Genomic DNA, 19,965 nt, shown 5'->3' on the forward strand with positions numbered 1-19,965 from the left:
TAGTGGTAGTTGTATTAGCAGCTGCAGTAGTAGTGGTACTAGTAGCAGTGTAGTATCAGTAGTAGTAGTACTAGTAGACACAGCAGTAGCAGCAGTATTAGTAGTAGTAGTAGTTGTATTAGCAGCAGTAGTAGTATAGTAGTAGTAGTAGTAGCAGTGTAGTAGTAGTAGTAGTAGTAGTAGTAGTAGTAGTGTAGTAGTAGTAGTATTAGTAGCAGTGTAGTATCAGTTGTTGTAGTGGTACTAGTACTAGTAGTATTAGTATTATTAGTACCAGTGTAGTAGTAGTAGTAGCAGTGTAGTAGTAGTAGTAGTAGTAGTAGTAGTATTAGTAGTAGTAGTAGTGGCAGTGTAGTAGTAGTAGTTGTTGTAGTGTTATTAGTACTAGTAGTATTAGTAGTATTAGTACCAGTGTAGTAGTAGTAGTAGTAATAGCATCAGTGTAGTAATAGTATTAGTAGTAGTAGTAGTATTGGTATTATTAGTACCAGTGTAGTAGTAGTAGTAGTAGTAGTAGCAGTGTAGTAGTAGTTGTTGAAGTGGTATTAGTACTAGTAGTATTAGTATTAGTATTATTAGTACCAGTGTAGTAGTCGTAGTAGTAGCAGTGTAGCAGTAGTAGTGTAGTAGTGGTAGTAGTAGTAGTTGTAGTAGTAGCAGAGTAGTAGTAGTAGTAGTATTGATATTATTAGTACCAGTGTAGTAGTAGTAGTAGTAGTAGTAGTAGTAGTAGCAGTGTAGTAGTAGTTGTTGAAGTGGTATTAGTACTAGTAGTATTAGTATTATTAGTATCAGTGTAGTAGTCGTAGTAGTAGCAGTGTAGCAGTAGTAGTAGTAGTGGTAGTAGTAGTAGTAGTAGTAGCAGTGTAGTAGTAGTAGTAGTAGTGTAGTAGTGGTAGTAGTAGTAGCATCAGTGTAGTAGTAGTAGTAGTGGTAGTGGTAGTTGTAGCAGTAGTAATAGTAGTAGTAGTAGTAGCAGTGTAGTAGTACTTGTTGTAGTGGTATTATTACTAGTAGTATTAGTAGTATTAGTACCAGTGTAGTAGTAGTAGTAGTAGTAGTAGTAGTAGTAGTAGTAGTAGCATCAGTGTAGTAGTAGTAGCAGTGTAGTAGTAGTAGTAGTAGTAGCAGCAGTGTAGTAGTAGTTGTTGTAGTAGTAGTAGTCGTAGGAGTAGTAGTAGTAGCAGTATAGTAGTAGTAGCAGTGTAGTAGTATTAGTTGTAGTAGTAGTAGTAGTAGTAGTTGTAGTAGTAGTAGCAGTGTAGTAGTAGTAGTAGTAGTAGCAGTGTAGTAGTAGTTGTTGTAGTAGTAGTAGCAGTATAGTAGTAGTAGTAGTAGTAGTAATAATAGTTGTTGTAGTAGTAGTAATAGTTGTTGTAGTAGTAGCAGTAGTAGTCGTAGTAATAGTTGTTGTAGGAGTAGTAGTGATGGGTTCAACTGTTGGTGAAGTCTTTCTTGTGCTTCAGTGTCTGTTTTCATGATTCATCATATATTATCTTCCAAATCAGGTTCGATTTCTTACCACCCTATTGAGATATTATACATAAAATATAACCTTTAACATAGATCATAACAGACATCATGGGAATTATGAAACACACATTCTGAGCTCTTAGTATCCATGTACAATATTTCAATTTCATTCCTGGTGAAAAAGTACATCTGGTAGAAATGATAATATATTAGCTTGATGTTAATTTAAGGCTTATATAGTTTCTGATAGCTGTTTATAACACAGTGAAGAACATGAGTTGATGCTGTATTTGTCCATATTTCTCATGAAAATTAATAACCAACAATGTCTTGGTGAGTATGAGGTTGTCGTTGTTGTTTCTGGGTTTTTGAGTGGATATTTGATATTTGCCAATTCCTTACACAGACCCATAACAGCTATGGGGAATATTTTTCAGTGAGTTGTCAGATTTCAGGCAAACCTTCCAAGCCCAAACTTTGACATTTTAACAGGAGTTGAACGAACAAGACAATTAAGTAATATTATTTGAAATGTTGACAACTCAACCCAAAAATATATATATCTGAGGACTTCATTGACTTCTGATTTAACTGTTCTGAGGCTTTTAAATCATTGTAAAAGCAACACTGTAAGAAGAACCTTTTACCCCCCGCCCCCACCCCACCCCCCGGATGAAGTCAGTAATCACTGTTCTAATTGGTCCCCCCTGTCATGTCTCTCCTCTGTCGATGTACAACACATTGGCTGTGGGATTGCTTCAGGGCAGCAACAGCGATCTGATTGGCTGGGACAGGAGGGATCCCCACCAATCACAGTGGGATGCAAAACATATTTACATTTAAATACATATTTAAAATGACTTCTTAGCTAACCATAAATATCTCCACACTCAGTAACATCCGAACTCAGGGTTTTAATATGTACTAGTAATGCCTGACTCAGATTGTATTGTTACTTGATAATGCCTGCAGCAACCCGAGCATAATAGCGGTGCATGTTGACCACTTACACTTACATCAACACTCTGGGTTCATGTAGAGGTGACATCCCCCTGCTTACAGAACCCATGGCTGCCACGAACATGGCTGAACCAACACAACACCATGGTCATGGATGCCCCATGGATCTTTACCATAGCTGGGCTGTAGACACGGCTAGACCTGGGCCGGACAGCCCGCTGGCTGGAGACCTACCGGGCATGCAGGCTTCCCCAACCCAACCTCCAGACGAAAATGTGTGCAGGGCACAACCTTGTAGGGGGAAAGGGGAAAGGGGGAAATGTTGTCGGCACGTTTATTCTACCTATAAAGACACATTTACATCAAGAGGTTAGGTTGGGTTTCCCAGTGGGCAAAACTCGTTGAAAGGTTATAAACTGGATGTAATGACATCATTTTAATCAGCGTGACGTAATTACAACCATATTACAACAAGTACATATTTTCCAGTGGAATAAATCGTTTGAAATTGTTTCAATAAAACAAGATCAACTGTAAACTGGTTGTAAGGATGGCATCATATCAGCCAACTTTGCCCACTGTTTTTTACTCCAGCCCTGCTCCAACACACCTGACTCCACTAATCAGCTGCCTCATCGGCCTCTTTGATTAGCTGAATGTGGTGTGTTAGCTTGAGCAGGGCTGGAGCAAAAGCCTGCACCTGCAGTAGCTCTCCGGGAGAAGGATTGGCCTCCCCCGGGCTAGAGGATGGTAAAGACTGAGTCAATATTGTCAGCTGTCCATGTCTGCATTTTCCTATATTCCTCTAATATCAATTTGGTCCAGACCTGTATGTGCACTAGCCAACATAACATACTGTATACTGTGTGTGTATGGTGGCCATGACGACGGACTTCATGGGAGTTGGCTAGAGCACATGCAGATGTGGCACCAACCTCTTTTCTAGCACATGGGTCGGCAGCCCTGTTCCTGGACTGCCACAGGTACTGCAGGATTCTGTTCCAACTAGGCACCTCACCTGACCAACTGAGCTAATTGATCAGTTCAGTGATGGCCTAAAACCATTACACACCTGGTCTTCCAGGTTGGTTAAATCAAAAACATGAAGCGCCTGTGGCACTCCAGGCCAGGGTTGCCTACTAATGCCCTAGTATAATGATATATATGTAACTTTATCTATCTATCTCCTCTCCACACTCTTGTTTAGTGGATATTAATGTTACCATGTAATGTACATGTTAGTTAGTTAGTGTACTGTGTATGAGTCAGTGGTGTAAAGTCCAACTGGCATCACTGTAAACGTACCTGTACCTGCGTGTACCTGTTTGTCCTGTTTGGTGTTCGTCTGTTGGTGTGTCTACCAGACTAACTAACGTGCAGAAGTGACAGCGGAAATATTATGATGAAATGCTTCATCCTACAGAGATGGGGCCAGGAGTTCTTCCCAGACCACAAGACATGACCAGGAAAGACTCTGGGCGCTAGCTGTGATACCTAGCTGTAGTTTTGTTCCTGGTCAGGTCATGTGGTCAGGAAACAAATCACCTGGACCTATACATGTACTGAGACCAACACTACAAATACCAAGCATGAGTGCAATTCTGTAATGTTTAATGCATGTAAAGAATATGATTCTATAGATTGTAGAGCTCTAAATGACTGAGATGAATTGTTCCATAGAGCTGACTTGTAATGCATGTCACAGATTGTCTTAGCTCTGAAGCTCTCAGTTCAACCATGCTGTGGCTATTATCTGTGTGACATCAGGGCTTCATTTGAAATGCCATCCTTTTCCCTTTATAGTGCACTTCTATCAGCCCTGGCACCCTATTACCTAGAGAGTGCACTACTTTTGATCAGAGCCCTGTGGGACCTGGTCAAAAGTAATGCACTATATAGACAATAGGCCAGATCCTTATAGAGTCTGGTCAAAAGTAGTGCACTTTATGGGGAATAGGGTGTCATTTGAGATAATGCCCATGTCTGCCTGCCAGACAGACAGCTTCTAATTGCATCTCTTGCTTTTTCTTTTCATTGCGTCTGTGGAAACCATCAGGCTATGGTAAGTCAAAGCCCTTTACAAAATGATAACATTATACAAAATATATCTGGGTAAGTTGTTCTATTTCTCTCTGTCTTCACTTGTTGTTACGGCCTTGATAATGAACAAGAAGCTCGCTAGAGGTACATTCTTTGTAGTAGACATCCTGAGATGTCTGAATCGGAAAGACAGACCTGTGTTATAATTTGTAAATAGTTGATCTGTGCTTGACTGAGCTTGCATGGTTTAATGGACCGATAGAATAGTCCCAAAATTCCTAACCCCATTCCCCGACCAGCTTGCTCTCAAGAAAGACTAAAGAAAACGGTCAAAATATTTGAAAGATTTCAAATAGCATTTGAACCCAGGTCTACCTCCGTGAGGGTCTGTGGCGGTTGGGGCCGGGACGTGAAGACTATTATTTTGTTGCTCCATCTCTTATCTTCTCAGTTGGTGTGGCTGTTATGGCCGCGAACAAGACAAAGATTAGTTTGTGACACCGTAGTCTTTTTCTCCTCAGTGTCGTCAGTGTCCCCAAAGGATAGCCAGAGGCCAGAGAGAGCATAGATAAGGCTGGCTGTGCACAGGCTGATTAAACAAACTAGATTAACCAATCAACAAACAGAGAAGCCCCAGATCAGACAAACTGAGAGAGTGCTGGTTCTCCTCTCTCTCTCTCTCTCTCTCTCTCTCTCTCTCTCTTTCTCTCTCTCTCGCTCGCTCTCCCTACCTCACTCTCTCGCCCGCCTGCTCTCTCTCTCTCTGTGTCTGTCTGTCATTTTGTTTATCTTACAAAGTCATGAATCCATGTCAGACATGCACAGAAACAAAACTCATTTAGCAGTTGAAGATGAGTTTGATCTCTTTGCTGCAGTAAAGTTTAACTGATTAGATATAGACAGGGCTAATCTCTCTGTGCTGACTCCAAATGGCACCCTATTTCCTATAGAGTGCACTGCTTTTGAGCAGCGCCCATAGTGCTCAGGTCAAAATACTGTACATTACACAGGAAATATGGCATCTTTGGGAATGCATCCTGATTCTGGCTCTACAACTATAGAGACCGGCTGAAAGTGAGGAATAGACAGTTATTTCTATGGCAGACACCACAGTGATATGATAGTCAAGTACAGCATTAGAAAGTATTTGACCCCCCCATGGCCCTGCTTCTAAAGGACAGTGACAATCTTATTGCAGTGCTAGAAAACCACTTTGTTTGATTATTAATATTGTGTCATGGTTCTTAGTTGCATCTATTTATTATCTTCTTGTCCCTGTCTTACTCTCCCTCTCTCTCTCTATCTTTCTCCCCCTCTCTCTACTCCTCCTCCTTCCTCTCTCTCTCTCTCTCCCTCTCTCTCTCTATCTTTCTCCCCCTCTCTCTCCCTCCTCTCTCTCTATCTCTCTGTCTACTCCCCCTTCCTCTCTCTCTCTCTATCTTTCTCCCCCTCTGTCTACTCCTCCTCCTTTCTCTCTCTCTCTCTCCTCTCTCTCTCTCTCTCTCTCTCTCTCTCTCTCTTTCTCTCTATCTACTCCCCCTCTCTCTGTCTCTCTCTTTCTCTCTCTCTCTCTTTCCCAGACTCTCGCTGCTCGAAAGGCAGGCATCTCGTTCGCCCTGGTGACTAGATCGACTCTGAACAACGAGGACCTGGTAGGTCGCCCCACTCACTGCCTGCATGTAAATCACTGGACAATCAGATCCCCCAGGGGTAAAGAGGGGGAGGGACTAATGTGAGGGACTAATGCATGTGTGTGTGTGTGTGTGGGGGGGGGTGTTAAGGAGGCACACAGAGCTGGAGGTTGGGGGGCTTTGACACATACAGACATGGACCCCTGCAGCCGTGTTAAAACTGTCAGTGTGTGTGTGTGTGTGTGTGTGTGGGTGGGTGGGTGGGTGTGTGGGTCTTTCATTGTATCTGTCCACAAGTGTGTGTGTGTTCAGAGATGAATGTCACAAGAGCTGCATGGCATTGTACTGGAACTGTCCAGGAAGTGTCCAGCTAGAAGATAGATATGGTCAGACTAAATGACTAGATTAGGCTGTTTCATCACTGTAGAGAGTAGATTAGCTTTATTAGCTTGTCAGTACAGTAGGAATGAACAGGTGGAGAGTAATGCGGCTGAGAGACAATCTGTTTAATGATAAACACTGCTGTACTGTGCTGTACAAGAATCAGAAAGAGAGAGAGAGAGAGACATCTTAATCGATGGAGGGAGAATTTGTTTTCCTTTCCGCTGACCTCCAGAGCTTTCTGCTTTAATTGATTGCAATCCTCATCTCCTTCCCTCCCTCCAATCCTCTCCTCCCACTAAATAAATAAAGATAGTTGGATGGGATGCTACATTTCCTAATATCACTAGTGCCGTACCAGTAATGCTTTCTATCACAATACAGTCTATCACAGAAATTGACATTATTGTAGGTAACTATTACGTTAACGTATAACGTTTGTAGGTAACATTATTACACTGTCAAAGTAATGTTCATTATATTGTTAATAAAGTCATGTAGTTTACTGTATTACAGTTGTGTAGTTCAGTGGTTTTCAAACCTCTACCCAGGGACCCTCAGATGTTTAGGATTTTTTTTGTAGCCCTGAACTAGCTCACCTGATTAACCTATTCAAGGTCTTGATATTTAGTTGGCTAGTTGGATCAGGTGTGATAGTTTTAGAATTGTTCAAATATAATGGCTGGGGGTCCCCGAGGAGAGTTTTGAAAACCCTTGTGTAAACCTCTTAAGGATCCGCCCCAATTTTTGCATAAAATGACAAACTCAAATCTAACTGCCTGTAGCTCAGGACCTGAAGCAAGGATATGCATATTCTTGAAACCATTTGAAAGGAAACACTTTGACGTTTGTGGAAATGTTAAATTAATCGAGGCGAATATAACACATTACATCTGGCAAAAGATAATACAAAGATAAAAAGTATTTTTTTTTGTTGCACTATCATCTTTGAAATGCAAGAGAAAGGCCATAATGAATTATTCTAGCCTAGGCGCAATTTAGACTTTGGCCACTAGATGGCCACTAGATATCAGTGTATGTACAAAGTTTTAGTATGATCCAATGAACTATTGCATATCTATTCAAAATGTTGTATCAAGACTGCCCAAATGTGCCTAATTGGTTTATTAATACATTTTCATGTTCATAATTGTGCACTCTCAAACAATATCATGGTATTATTTCACTGTAATAGCTACTGTAAATTGGACAGTCCAGTTAGATTAACAAGAATTTAAGCTTTCTGCCCATATCAGATATGTCTATGTCCTGGGATTTTGTTTTGTTTCTTACCATCTCATGCTAATCACATTAGCCTACATTAGCTCAACCGTCTGAGGTCGGGTCACCGATCCTGTAAAGGTTCATCAGAGTATAGCTGCTGAATGTGCGATCTGTCGTCCCATGTGTAGCTGCATATTATGGGATCTGTAGTCCTTAGTGTAGCTGCAGATTGTGGGATCTGTAGTCCCGAGTGTAGCTGCGGATGGGAAATGTAGTCCTAAATGCAGCTGCATATAATGGGATTTGTAGTCCCGAGTGTAGCTGCATATGGGAGTAGTAGTCCTTGGCGTAGCTGCAGAGTATTTTGTGGTTTTAAGTAGGGCGAGCAGATGTTGGTGTTTTATCTGCTAAATTGACAAATGAACATCCCAAAGAGAACTGTATCTCAGATTACACCTTAAACACCCATATGCTGCGGAGAGGAAGAGGATAGGGAGGAGAGGAGACAGGAAAGAGGGAAATGATGGGAAATGATGTAAATATATCACTAGCCACTTTAAACAATGCTACCTTATATAATGTAACTTACCCTACATTGTTCATCTCATATGCATACGTTGATACTGTACTCTATATCATCGACTGCATCCTTATGTAATACATGTATCACTAGCCACTTTAACTAAGCCACTTGGTTTACATACTTATCTCATATGTATATACTGTACTCGATATCATCTACTGTATCTTGCCTATGCTGCTCTGTACCATCACTCATTCATATATCCTTATGTACATATTCTTTATCCCCTTACACTGTGTATGACAGTAGTTTTTTTTGGGAATTGTTAGTTAGATTACTTGCTCGTTATTACTGCATTGTCGGAACTAGAAGCACAAGCATTTCGCTACACTCGCATTAACATCTGCTAACCATGTGTATGTGACAAATAAAATTTGATTTGATTTGATTTGGGAAGAGAGATTAGAGGAGATAGGGAGGCAAGGAGAGGAAAGAGGATAGGGAGGAGAGGAGAGAGGAAAGAGGGAAGAGAGATTAGAGGAGATAGGGAGGCAAGGGGAGGAAAGAGGATAGGGAGAAGAGGAGAGAGGAAAGAGGGAAGAGAGATTAGAGGAGATAGGGAGGCAAGGAGAGGAAAGGGGATAGGGAAGAAAGGAGAGTGCAGTGACGGCGTCACAGTGAGCCAGTTGTGTATCTCTAATGTCATTAATCCAGCAGCAGGGAGATTGACAAACTAGTCCACTCAGGACAGATGTTTTAGCCAACTACCCTCCTCCCCCTCTCTCTCGCTTGCCCTCCCTCTCTTTTCTCTCTCTCTCTCTTTTCTATTCTCTCTTTCTCTTTTCTCCCTCTTTTATCTCTTTCTGCTTTGCTTTTTGGAGCAGAAATATCAGGCAGAGAATGAATGTCTGTGTGTCCATCTTCAGAACTGGACATCTCTACATATAAAAAATGCACACTAACTGGACAATACATTGACCCCGCACATTGACTCTGTACCGATACCCCCTGTATAAAGCCTCGCTATTGTTATTTTACTGCTTTAAATACATTATTGCTTATTTTTGGGGGTATTTTTCTTAAACCTGCATTGTTGGTTAAAGGCGTGTAAGTAAGCATTTCACTGTAAGGTCTACACTTGTTGTTTAATCAGAACATGTGACAAATAACATTTGATTTGATTTGATTTGACATTGTATACACTGTCATTGGGGAACTTGCCAAGTTGATATCTACCGTAGTTGGTAATTATTGACTACATATCCATTTATTATACATCTATAAGCATTTCATGAGCTTGTTATAACAGGTCCCAACCACAATATTAAAGGTTCATGGAATATATCCATAGCATATCTATACCGCATTCATGTCATTCTATGGAAGAGCTCATATTTAGGTATCTTAATAATAGAGGCATTATAACAATGACAGCATAGTGTCATCATTATGTCTGTTATCAGAAGTGTGCTTCTGCCATACCAGTGTTAGTGAATATATAGCCTGCACCAGCTCCATGCTCCTCACCGGCCGGTATCGGCCCATGATTTACCTTCTTCTTTTTCAATGGTGCTTGAAGATTCTGCCACGCTGCTATGGCAGAAGCACACTTTTGAGAACAGCCAAAATGATGACACCACTCTGTTAATGTAATGATGTATCTATTAAGATACCTAAATATGAGCTCTTGCATAGCATGACATGAATGCGCTGTAGATATGCTATGGATATATTTTGTTAATATTATATTATTATTTGTTAATAATGCCGTTGTGACCTGTTATAACACATTCATGAAATGCTTTTTTTTCATGAAATGCTTATAGATGTGTAATAAACACACTATGGAAGACTGCCATGACACATTATCAGACGAAGATGTTACATAACATGATACAGATACGGTAGACGTTCAACCTCTCTCTCTCTCTCTCTCTCTCTCTCTCTCTCTCTCTCTCTCTCTCTCTCTCTCTCTCTCTCTCTCTCTCTCTCTCTCTCTCTCTCTCTCTCTCACTCTCTCTCTCTCTCTCTCTCTCTCTCTCTTTCTCTCTCTCTCTCTTTCTCTCTCTCTCTCTCTCTTTCTCTCTCTCACTCTCTCTCTCTCTCTCTTTCTCTCTCTCTCACTCTCTCTCTCTCTCTCACTCTCTCACTCTCTCACTCTCTCTCTCTCTCTCTCTCTCTCACTCACTCTCTCACTCTCTCACTCTCTCTCTCTCTCTCTCTCTCTCACTCTCTCACTCTCTCTCTCTCTCTCTCTCTCTCTCTCTCTCTCACTCTCTCACTCTCTCTCTCTCACTCTCTCACTCTCTCACTCACACACAGATACATCAGCTAAAAGACATGCAGACAGCTGGTAGCCGGCAGGTTTTGTTCTTAAAAGTTACAGTGAGGATGTGACTCACCTGATAGTTATCCACGTCTGTATTAAACAGGCTTGTTAGACGTAAAATATAAGAGGAATGAGAAAGGGTAGAGGGGGATGCTCTTATCCAGGGCTCTCCTCTGGGGCTATAGTTTTAGAGGGCTCAGCAGCCTGCTCTGTGGTGTGTGTGTGTGTGTCCTACCTGCGTGTGTCTGTGTGTGTGTAATGCGGCTCAGCAGCCAGCCATGTGATGTCACAGAGATCACTTCTCTGCAGCTGCCTCCTCAGATGAAACACCAGTCATTTCTCTCAGGACACAGTGTATGTGAGTGGGTGTGTGAGGATTGCTGGACGGCCTGTGGCTGTAAGACTTGTTGTCATTAAGGCCCTGTGGTGCTGGCTGCATCAGCAGCGAGACCAGTGTGTGTGTGTGTGTGTGTGTGTGAGAGAGAGAGAGAGAGAGAGAGAGAGAGAGAGAGTACAGTAATTTATATTAGAGTGAGGGGAAGGAAGGGAAGGAGGAGTGGAGGCTGGGAGAGGAAGAGAGAAAGAGGGAGAGAGGGAGGAGAAGTACTCAATGGAGAAATCGTTGTTGTGTCAGGGAGGGCAGTATGTCACCTCTCTATGTCTCTCTCTCACTGTAAAAGGCAAATTTACTGCACCCATTGATTCTTTCAGTACAGTGGCTGGCAACACTCGCTAGGGATTCAAGCCTCTGCTTTCATTCTCCAGCAGGACGGCTGATCACAGCAAAACACACACACACACATCACACATGCATGCACGCACGTCAATTCATAGAGCTTTATTGGCATTGGAAACATGTTTACATTGCCCAAGCAAGTTGAATAGATAATTAACAAAAGTGAAATAAACAATCAGAAAGTAACAGTAAAGATTACACTCATAGTTTGCGTTCCATTTCAGGTCAGGGCTCAGTGCAGGTCAGTCAAGTTCTTCCACACCGATCTCGACAAACCATTTCTGTGTTAACCTCGTTTTGTGCACGGGGGCATTGTCATGCTGAAACAGGAAAGGATCTTCCCCAAACTGTTACCACGAAGTTGGAAGCACAGAATATCATTTCATGCTGTAGCTTTAAGATTTCCCTTCACTGAAACGTAGGGGCCTAACCCGAACCATGAAAAAGCCCCAGACTATTATTCCTCCTTCACCAAACTTTATGGTTGGCACTATGCATTGGAGCAGGTAGCATTCTCCTGGCATTCGCCAAACCAAAATTCGTCTTTTGGACTTACAGATGGTGAAGTGTGATTTATTGCTCCAGAGAACGCATTTCCACTGCTTCAGAGTCCAATGACTACGTACATATGCTCTGTACGTAGTCAAAGCTTTCCTTAATTGTGTGTCAGTCACAGTGGTTAGGTATTCTGCCACGGTGTACTCTCTGTTTAGAGCCTAATAGCAGTCCAGTTGACTTAGTTTTTTCATTAATTACTTGACACATTGGAAATAATTATCTTTTTTATTTTCTCATGATTTGGTTGGGTCGAATTGTGCTGCTGTCCTGGGGCTCTGTAGGGTGTGTTTGTGTTTGTGAACAGAGACCCAGGACCAGCTTGCTTAGGGGACTCTTCTCTAGGTTCATCTCTCTGTAGGTGATGGCTTTGTTATGGAAGGTTTGGACATGCTTATAATGGCTCTTTTCTGTATTTTTATAATTAGGTATCTTCCTAATTCTGCTCTGCATGCATTATTTTGTGTTTTATGTTGTACACAGAGGATGTATTTGCAGAATTCTGCATTCAGTCTCAATTTGTTTTTTTGTCCAAGTTTGTGCTATCTTGGTTGGTATTCGAGCCCCAGACCTCACATTGTTAGAGGGTAATGGGTTCTAGAACTGATTCAAGTATTTTTTGCCAGATCCTAATTGGGATGTCAAATTGTATTTTCCTTTTGATGGTGTAGAAGACCCTTGTCTCTCAGATGGTTCACAGCTTTATGGAAGTCACCTGTGCTGCTGATGTTTTGGCTGAGGTAGGTATTAGATGTGTGCTGATCTCGTCCTACTGGTAATCATGCCCGTTTTATCACACTTGATACTCATAATCAGATCCACTTTTGATTGGAAAACCCATAAATGAGCTTTAAATGCAGGTAAAGCCAATACTTTACTGAGCTATCACAGCTCAGAGTACATTGTTATGTTCCTTCACGCATTCACACACATTGTTCAAAGGTAAACGACCCCAACAGATGAAAATGCTCATTTACTTACTTAGTCCTATTCAATTATCAACGAAATAGGCTAATAAATAGCCTAGTGCATGGCTAGCTACTACTGCCTGCATTTATTCCAGACACAGGTTTAGATGAAGGTAGGCTAATTCACTTGCCCCATCTATTGTTTCACCTTCGAGAGGAGCAACACTTCTCTCCCGACACTTATGCGTCAACATTTGTACAATAAATCTAGATTTGTCATTTTATTTTCTAATGACCTGTCGCTTGGTAAACATGCGAAGGAGAATAAATAATTATAGCAAGCAAGCATGGGCCGGGATCACGACATAACGACAGACGTCGTCAGCATTGGAATAGTTATAAACACAGACAAAGTAGGCCTACTAAACAACACAGACAAAGTAGGCCTACTAAACAACACAGACAAAGTAGGCCTACTAAACAACACAGACAAAGTAGGCCTACTAAACAACACAGACAAAGTAGGCCTACTAAACAACACAGACAAAGTAGGCCTACTAAACAACACAGACAAAGGAGGCCTACTAAACAACACGGACAAAGGAGGCCTACTAAACAACACAGACAAAGGAGGCCTACTAAACAACACAGACAAAGGAGGCCTACTAAACAACACAGACAAAGGAGGCCTACTAAACAACACAGACAAAGGAGGCCTACTAAACAACACAGACAAAGGAGGCCTACTAAACAACACAGACAAAGGAGGCCTACTAAACAACACAGACAAAGGAGGCCTACTAAACAACACAGGCAAAGGAGGCCTACTAAACAACACAGACAAAGTAGGCCTACTAAACAACACAGACAAAGTAGGCCTACTAAACAACACAGACAAAGTAGGCCTACTAAACAACACAGACAAAGTAGGCCTACTAAACAACACAGACAAAGGAGGCCTACTAAACAACACGGACAAAGGAGGCCTACTAAACAACACAGACAAAGGAGGCCTACTAAACAACACAGACAAAGGAGGCCTACTAAACAACACAGACAAAGGAGGCCTACTAAACAACACAGACAAAGGAGGCCTACTAAACAACACAGACAAAGGAGGCCTACTAAACAACACAGACAAAGGAGGCCTACTAAACAACACAGACAAAGGAGGCCTACTAAACAACACAGACAAAGTAGGCCTACTAAACAACACAGACAAAGTAGGCCTACTAAACAACACAGACAAAGTAGGCCTACTAAACAACACAGACAAAGTAGGCCTACTAAACAACACAGACAAAGGAGGCCTACTAAACAACACAGACAAAGGAGGCCTACTAAACAACACAGACAAAGTAGGCCTACTAAACAACACAGACAAAGTAGGCCTACTAAACAACAGACAAAGTAGGCCTACTAAACAACACAGACAAAGGAGGCCTACTAAACAACACAGACAAAGTAGGCCTACTAAACAACACAGACAAAGTAGGCCTACTAAACAACAAAGTAGGCCTAGACAAAGGAGGCCTACTAAACAACACAGACAAAGGAGGCCTACTAAACAACACAGACAAAGGAGGCCTACTAAACAACACAGACAAAGTAGGCCTACTAAACAACACAGACAAAGGGCCTAGACAAAGCCTACTAAACAACACAGACAAAGGAGGCCTACTAAACAACACAGACAAAGTAGGCCTACTAAACAACACAGACAAAGTAGGCCTACTAAACAACACAGACAAAGTAGGCCTACTAAACAACACAGACAAAGGAGGCCTACTAAACAACACAGACAAAGGAGGCCTACTAAACCACACAGACAAAGGAGGCCTACTAAACAACACAGACAAAGGAGGCCTACTAAACAACACAGACAAAGGAGGCCTACTAAACAACACAGGCAAAGGAGGCCTACTAAACAACACAGACAAAGGAGGCCTACTAAACAACACAGGCAAAGTAGGCCTACTAAACAACACAGACAAAGTAGGCCTACTAAACAACACAGACAAAGTAGGCCTACTAAACAACGCCCAGTATCAGATAAAAACAACCATATGTCGACGGGACTGAACTAGATGGAACAACAATGACTAGCTATGGATTCTGATTGACACACGATGTATGGAGAAGGGAAGGTAAGTGAGGGAAACAGAGCCGCCCTTGTCGGTCTGGGGAAATGAGACCAGAGGGAGAGCGACTTGTTCTAATCCAATCGTTGCAGCAGGCTCAACCGATACCCCGCCCGTTTATTTAGATACAGAATAACTAGCCAATAGTTGTTTCGAGCACACATCGCGTCACATTGTTTGAGTGCTGTCAACTGAAAAGCATTTGTAAACTTGTAAACTAAATTTGTAAACTTTCCTGAACCAACACTTCCACTTGAACCCCTCCCCCTTCTAGCTCTGACTTTGCTGAAAGCTACTTTATTGAGGAAAAGTGTACTTACTATGCCTGTGATATGTGGTTGTCCCACCTAGCTATCTTAAGATGAATGTCCAAACTGTAGGTCACTCTGAATAAGCGCGTCTACTAAATTACAAAAATGTAAAGCCAAATCTCGGTTAGAGCCCCCAAAAGGCTATAGGTGGCGCTGTGTGTGTGCTCGCTCGTGCATGCGTCCATGAGTAGGTGTGTGTGATTGTGTGAGCGTGATTGATAGTCTGTGGGCCACATGGTGGACTAGGGCCCTTCATATGTCTTACCTCTCCACCTATCAGCAGTGAAAGACACAGGAATATACATTTAATATAGCCAATCAATAAACAAACCCAAAACAACTCACACTCATTCAAAACAGGGTGTTTATGTGGCTGTAGTAGTAAGGCTGAGGCTATGGCATGGAATGGCATGCAATGCTTGGTTGATATATACAACCATGTGTTCCTGGTGTTAGCTGATACATTGTTCCTTTACTCTTTGATTTCTGGTAGAACATGGTTGAGTTGTGCAGTAATAAAACACACTGGTGTCATCGAGCCACTTAGCTAAAGGATGCTCTTTCAACACTAATCATGGAATGACACCCTTGCCCCTATATACTGTGCACTACACGGAGAATATGGTTCATATGGTTAGAAAGTTGCCTATGGCTGTAGAGTAGAGGTTCAGCATAATGCACATTACTTGGAGTGTACATTATGGAGATTAGCATATCATTATGGACTGAAAATCAGCCTGGTCGCTCAAGAGCCACTTAGAAATCTGAAGTCTGTCCAAGTACCCAGGACATGGGGATATGCCTTCCAAACCGGCCACTAGGGGCAACGGTGAGCACTATTACCATCAAGTAGGCTTTGGTTTTGCAAGGGCGTTGTAGACAGGGGTGGTGGATAGGCGTAAGAAAGGTGCTCCGGCTCCGAGGGTTGCTTGTCCAATCCCGTTGATAGACACTCGTTTTAGTTGTTTTTGTTTGAACCCCAAATCATAACCCTTAACTTAAACATTAGGAATTAATACCTGAACTTATCCAGCCGCAAGGCACCGGTGACAGCAGTGGTGCAACCCGGGGGGCTGCTTCTATTTAACTTATTTATTTAGCCTCTATTTAACTAGGCAAGTCAGTTAGGAATATCAGGAGGAGCAACCCAGGGTCCAAAACACCTAGAAATTTGATGTTCGGAGCAACTTTGAAATGTGATGTTTGGAGAAATGTGGACAAACGTCAGAATCTGAAGTAAAATTGGTCAAACCGTGAGATCTTGTTGGGCAAGTAGCCTTATTAGAAAGTAGCCTATAGCAGTGTAGGGTCAGCATAATACACACTACTTGTAGTGCACTATATGGAGCATAGGATAGTGTTAAAAAGCAGCCTAAAGATGTGTGTGGTAAGCATAATGTACACTAACAGGGGAATTTAGTATTGTGGGCACAGCCATTATTATCATATTAGAAGGTAGCCTATAGCGATGGGGTTTAAAGCAACACAGTGCCATAGCTCATTTAGGTTTTAATGAGACTGGACTGACCCTGGGGACACTTGACCTTTACAGTGACCTCTGGCCTTAGACCTTCTCCCTTTACCTCTAGGGGTGTGTGTGTGTTTGTGTGTCTGTTTTATAATCTGACATCTGACTTCTCACTCCCACCTACTTTCTTTCTTCCCTCTTCCCTCTTCTTTCTTCTCTATTTTTATCCTTCTGTCTCTCTCTTCTCCTCTCTTTCTCCCTCCTCTGCCCTCTCCCCTCTCTTTCCCTCCTCCACCCTCCTCTCCTCTCACCCTCTTTCTCCCTCCTCCACCCTCTTCTCCTCTCCTCTCACCCTCTTTCTCCCTCCTCCGCCCTCTTCTCCTCTCCTCTCCACCCTCTCTCCTCCTCTCCAGAAACTGCACGTGTTTAGGAAGACGTTGCAGGCATTGATCTATCCCATCTCGTCTACGACACCTCATAACTTTGAGGTGTGGACGGCCACCGCCCCAACCTACTGCCACGAGTGTGAGGGCCTGCTGTGGGGCATCGCCAGGCAGGGTATGCGCTGCTCTGAGTGTGGTGTCAAATGCCACGAGAAGTGTCAGGATCTACTCAACGCCGACTGTCTGCAGAGTAAGGAAATACACTCTCACACACACACACACACAGGCTCACACCCAGAAACACAGGTTTGCACTCCCACTCGCTCGCTCACACACACACACACACACACACACACACACACACACACACACACACACACACACACACACACAGAATATGCATTCATATGTGGTTACGGATTCAAAGCAACAAGGGGAGAGTTCTATCTTCCTTTAGTTGCAATTTATTCCCCTATTACTTACAATGGGAGCTATGTGAGCACTGTCCACTGTCCTGTGGTGCTGAACTTCAGAATCCACATTCTGTTGCTGTCCACTTCAGTGGTGCTGAATCGCATATGTTTGCTTTTACAGCTTGTTTGTTTGTTTACTGCAGCACCATTGGACATTTTACTCCATATAGCATACACAAGCTGCCGTGTGTGTGTGTGTGTGTGTGTGTGTGTGTGTGGTCTCCTGCCTTACAGGGAGGGTGTCTCCTCTGACTCTCAGTATGACATTACTCTATGCCTCCCAGCCTGCTTTGAAGTGTAGCTAGCTCTCAAACGTGTTTGTGTTTGCACTAAAACACACCCACACCCTCTCCATCTTGCTACTGTAATGTTTATTTAAACTGATTCCCTCTGTTCTACAGTAGCAGGTCATGTTTTGTGTAGTATCTAGAGGTTTATCCTAGTGTTTTATGATTGGATGACAGTAGACGTGTGACATGTTAGCCCCAGGACCGTCACTCTCTGTAACTGGATTAGCTCCACTCTGAATGATAGAACTCTCTGTGTGCGTCCCAAATGGCCCTCTATTCCCTACATACTGCACTACTTTTAGTACTGCACTACTTTTAGTACTGCACTACGTTTAGTACTGCACTACTTTTAGTACTGCACTACGTTTAGTACTGCACTACTTTTAGTACTGCACTATTTTTAGTACTGCACTACTTTTAGTACTGCACTACGTTTAGTACTGCACTACGTTTAGTACTGCACTACGTTTAGTACTGCACTACTTTTAGTACTGCACTACTTTTAGTACTGCCCTATGTAGGGAAAAGAGTGTAATTTGGGACGAATACATAGTGTTTTATTCAAATGATGATTCATGTTTGATTTCAATCGCAGTTCATGACCTCGCCAAAGATGACATGCGAGATAACTCGATTAGAGGAGGCGAGAGAAGGGGTGAAAAGAGAGGGAGGGAGGGAGGGGAGAGAGGGAGAGGGAGGGAGGGGGAGGGAGGGGAGAAAGGGGAGAGGGAGAGAGGAGAGAGAGGGGAGAAGGAGGGAGGGAGGGGAGAGAGGGAGGGAGGGAGGGTCCAATTAAAGCATGAGGAGAAAGCATAAGTGTGTGTTTGAGAGATAGGCCGTAGCCAAGGTCTTTCTAACCCCTACCCCCTACTCACACACACAAACACACAGAATAAAGGAGGCTTCTAACTGTATTCTAATCACATACAGTATTTGTTCTCCTACAGACATTCTCCTCCTACAACAACTGCTTCCCATTGTGTTCTAGGGACGAGATACCCAAAAGAGAAAGGTAGAGAAAGAGAGTTAGAGATCACAAAGAGCATGAGAGAGGATTATCTGTGTGTTTGATAGATGGGCCAGAGGAAATCTAAGGGCGGTGGACAAGAGTTCTAAGTACAATGCTGTATCCTAATTTGTAATTGTGTGTGTGTGTGTGTGTGTGTGTGTGTGTGTGTGTGTGTGTGTGTGTGTGTGTGTGTGTGTGTGTGTGTGTGTGTGTGTGTGTGTGTGTGTGTGTGTGTGTGTGTGTGTTCTAGGGGCGGTGGAGAAGAGTTCTAAGCATGGCGCTGAGGACAAGACCCTGAACATCATCATGGCCATGAAGGAGAGGATGAAGATCAGGGAGAAGAACCGGCCTGAGGTGTTTGAGGTCATCCAGGAGATGTTTGGGATCTCTAAAGAGGACTTCACTGGACACCTGAAGACCGCCAAGCAAGCAGTGCTGGAGGGAACCTCCAAGTGGTCCGCCAAGATCAACATCACAGGTTAGTAGTACCAACACTAAGAACTAAGCCCTCACCCCTAGCCAAGCAAGCAGTGCTGGAGGGAACCTCCTAGTGGTCCACCAAGATCAACATCACAGGTTAGTAGTACCAACACTAAGAACTAAGCCCTCGCCCCTAGCCAAGCAGGCTATACTGGAGGGAACCTCCTAGTGGTCCACCAAGGTCAACATCACAGGTTAGTAGTACCAACACTAAGAACTAAGCCCTCGCCCCTAGCCAAGCAGGCTAGACTGGAGGGAACCTCCTAGTGGTCAACCAAGGTCAACATCACATCTTAACACAATCACTGAGGCCTGGTGCTGGGAAGGTTTGCTGGACTATAATAAATGTCTTCAGATCGTCTTGAGCAAGGCACATAGCTGGAAGGGCGATACACCACTGTGGCTGATTCTGTGCTCCGCCCTAAAGGTGATGTGTGTGTGCGTGTATTACCTTGCAGCGGTGCGACTAGAGCATACAGTTCCTCTGGGCTAAATTACACCAGGTTGGGCTGAGCTGAGCTATATTATTGCCCAGCTAGCATCCTGCCATTCCTTGTGTGTGTCAATCAATCCCCAAGAGACTGAGACAGAGAGAAAAACTGCCTCACTCTCCCATCTATCTCTATGGCCTTATCCAATGTCCTGTTTTA

At 43.0% G+C, this 19,965-nt stretch overlaps 1 protein-coding gene across 4 annotated transcripts in view; it reads left to right on the forward strand.

Annotated features, from left to right (window-relative positions):
- Nucleotides 1-19,965, forward strand: part of LOC112237183 (protein unc-13 homolog C-like) — a 261,928-nt gene that overhangs the window by 45,009 nt on the left and 196,954 nt on the right. For all 4 annotated transcript variants that reach the window (XM_042321233.1, XM_042321234.1, XM_042321232.1 and 1 more), the window contains exons 6-9: nt 4,490-4,495; nt 6,054-6,125; nt 17,094-17,313; nt 19,086-19,313. In XM_042321233.1, the coding sequence (XP_042177167.1) occupies nt 4,490-4,495; nt 6,054-6,125; nt 17,094-17,313; nt 19,086-19,313 (526 nt within the window). The remainder of the gene's footprint in view (nt 1-4,489; nt 4,496-6,053; nt 6,126-17,093; nt 17,314-19,085; nt 19,314-19,965) is intronic.

The sequence above is a fragment of the Oncorhynchus tshawytscha genome, linkage group LG04, assembly GCF_018296145.1.
Source record: "Oncorhynchus tshawytscha isolate Ot180627B linkage group LG04, Otsh_v2.0, whole genome shotgun sequence".
In the NCBI taxonomy this organism is placed as follows: domain Eukaryota; kingdom Metazoa; phylum Chordata; class Actinopteri; order Salmoniformes; family Salmonidae; genus Oncorhynchus; species Oncorhynchus tshawytscha.